Source organism: Pundamilia nyererei, unplaced genomic scaffold, assembly GCF_000239375.1.
Source record: "Pundamilia nyererei isolate P.nyererei 1_Seehausen unplaced genomic scaffold, PunNye1.0 scaffold00001, whole genome shotgun sequence".
In the NCBI taxonomy this organism is placed as follows: Eukaryota; Metazoa; Chordata; class Actinopteri; order Cichliformes; family Cichlidae; genus Pundamilia; species Pundamilia nyererei.
In genome coordinates, this window is record NW_005187402.1 from 12415043 (window position 1) to 12417261 (window position 2219).

The 2219-nt window shown below is 41.4% G+C and overlaps 2 protein-coding genes and 1 pseudogene across 2 annotated transcripts in view; all 3 read left to right on the forward strand.

Annotated features, from left to right (window-relative positions):
• LOC102204441 (protocadherin alpha-6-like) overlaps window positions 1–251 on the forward strand; it is a 3321-nt gene extending 3070 nt beyond the window's left edge. The window contains exon 2 of the mRNA XM_013910322.1: window positions 203–251. Within this exon, the coding sequence (XP_013765776.1) occupies window positions 203–251 (49 nt within the window). The remainder of the gene's footprint in view (window positions 1–202) is intronic.
• A 171-nt stretch (window positions 252–422) lies between these two features.
• LOC106456184 (protocadherin alpha-9-like) lies at window positions 423–1050 on the forward strand (annotated as a pseudogene).
• Window positions 1051–1931: 881 nt separating this feature from the next.
• The window catches only part of LOC102208724 (protocadherin-10-like), a 7751-nt gene continuing 7463 nt past the window's right edge, over window positions 1932–2219 (forward strand). The window contains exon 1 of the mRNA XM_005719920.2: window positions 1932–2198. Coding sequence (XP_005719977.2) covers window positions 1932–2198 — 267 coding nt within the window. The remainder of the gene's footprint in view (window positions 2199–2219) is intronic.

The window sequence follows — 2219 nt, forward strand, 5'->3', positions numbered from 1 at the left end:
AAAGAAATGCGACAATAAATACTACGATGCCAGTGTCGGTGATGGCGTAACTTCAAATAAAGTGTTATTTTATTAACGCACGTATAAAAATATTTTAAATAACTCACAGTATTTTGGAATTGTGTGATTGTGGGCGTGTCTGAGTGAACAGGAATAATTTAGTTCTTACCAATGTGTGTAGTTTCTTCATATTACCACGTAGCGACGCTGTAGACCGTGGCACAGAAAGGTGGACGCTCCTCCCATGGTAAAAGCGGAATAGCTGTGGTTTTCATCACAAAGAGACGAGGGAAGGGAAGGAGCGGCATAATGGAGCATTTCTCTTTAAAAATATCACAGTCGCCTTGATTTTTGTCATATCCTACCATCTAACACTGGGAACGGATTTGTGGATATATTATTTGCTGTATTCCGGCGGAAGTATGCATTTAACGACGAGAAGAAGCGCTATTGTCACATTTCTTTTGATTGTGCTCTTGGCTTATTATTGGGAAGCGGCGGCTGCACAGCTCTCCTATTCCGTCTCAGAGGAGGTGAATCCGGGGACTAATGTCGGAAATATCGCCAAGGATCTAAACCTTAACGTGCAGGAGTTGGCCTCCCGTTTGTTTCAGATTGTTGCATCTAAAAAGAAATACTTTGAGATAAATCTAAAGACCGGATTTCTGTATGTCAGTGAGAGGATAGATCGAGAGGAGGTTTGTACAGATGAGCCCAAATGCACGGTTACCGTAGAGGCTGTGATAAACAATCCGTTAAAGCTTTACCGCGTGGAGATAGAAATTAGAGATGTGAACGACCACTCTCCATCCTTTAACACGAAATCTCAAATACTGGAAATTGCAGAGAACACACTGCCTGGGTTTAGATTTGCGTTATCGGAGGCAAGCGACGCTGACGTGGGTAAAAACAGTGTTAGTGCATATAAGCTGAGTACTAATGAATATTTCAGTCTTGCCACACATAAAAGAGGAAAGAGTATATCTCCAGAGTTAGTGCTGCAGAAAGCCCTGGATCGTGAGAAACAAGCAAGTATACAACTTTTGTTAACTGCAATAGACGGAGGGTCTCCACCAAACACGGGGACATCAGAAATTGAAGTAAGTGTGTTAGACAGTAATGATAACGCACCAGTGTTCAGTAGCACTCTTTACAAAATTAAAACACTCGAAAATAGCCCGATTGGCACTACGATCTTCACCTTAAATGCGACTGACGCTGATGAAGGAACAAATGGTGAAATAGTGTACTCCTTACGAAGTAAGGATCAGGATCATATTTTGGATATTTTCCAAATTGACCCTGAGACAGGGGTTATTTCAGTCAAAGCCAAAATCGACTATGAAGAAACAAAAGCTTTCGAGATCCGAGCAGAAGCTAGAGACAAAGGCCAGCCTCCCATGGCAGCCCATAGTAAGGTGCTGGTTGAAGTAATAGACTTAAATGACAACGCTCCTGAAATCAAAGTGACGTCACTTCTCAATGCAGTGAATGAGGACGCTGAAATAGGCACTGCAATTGCACTTGTTTCAGTTCTAGATACAGATAGTGGTAAAAACGGTGAAGTTGAATGTGTAATCTTAAATAAAGTTCCGTTCAAACTGGAGACAAATTACAAAAATTATTACTCTTTAGTTGTTGACGGACATCTAGACAGAGAGGAGACCCCTCAGTACAATGTCAAAATTTCAGCTACGGATGAAGGGAGCCCTCCACTTTCTAACACTAGTGTTATCACTGTTTACCTTTCTGATATTAACGACAACGCGCCACGTTTTTCACAGTCTTTAATAAGTGTTTTTGTGAAAGAAAACAGTAAGGTAGGAACAGTTATAAAAAGGGTCACTGCAGTCGATATTGACATCAGAAACAACGGTCAGGTGAGCTATTCACTAATAGATAGTAATAGTAAATCACTTCCTCTCCCAACAATGGTAAACATTAACTCAGAAACTGGAGACATAATCAGCCTGCAGTCTTTTAACTACGAGGAGTTGAAAATGTTTCAATTTAAAGTTCAGGCCACAGACTCTGGTGTTCCTCCGCTCAGCAGCAATGTCACTGTCAACGTTTTAATTCTGGATGAAAATGACAATAATCCAACAATTCTTGCTCCTTACTCTGAGCATGGCTCCGTTAACAGTGAGAGCATCCCCTATTCTGCTGAAGCGGGATACTTTGTGGCAAAGATCAGGGCTGTAGACGCAGACTCTGGATAC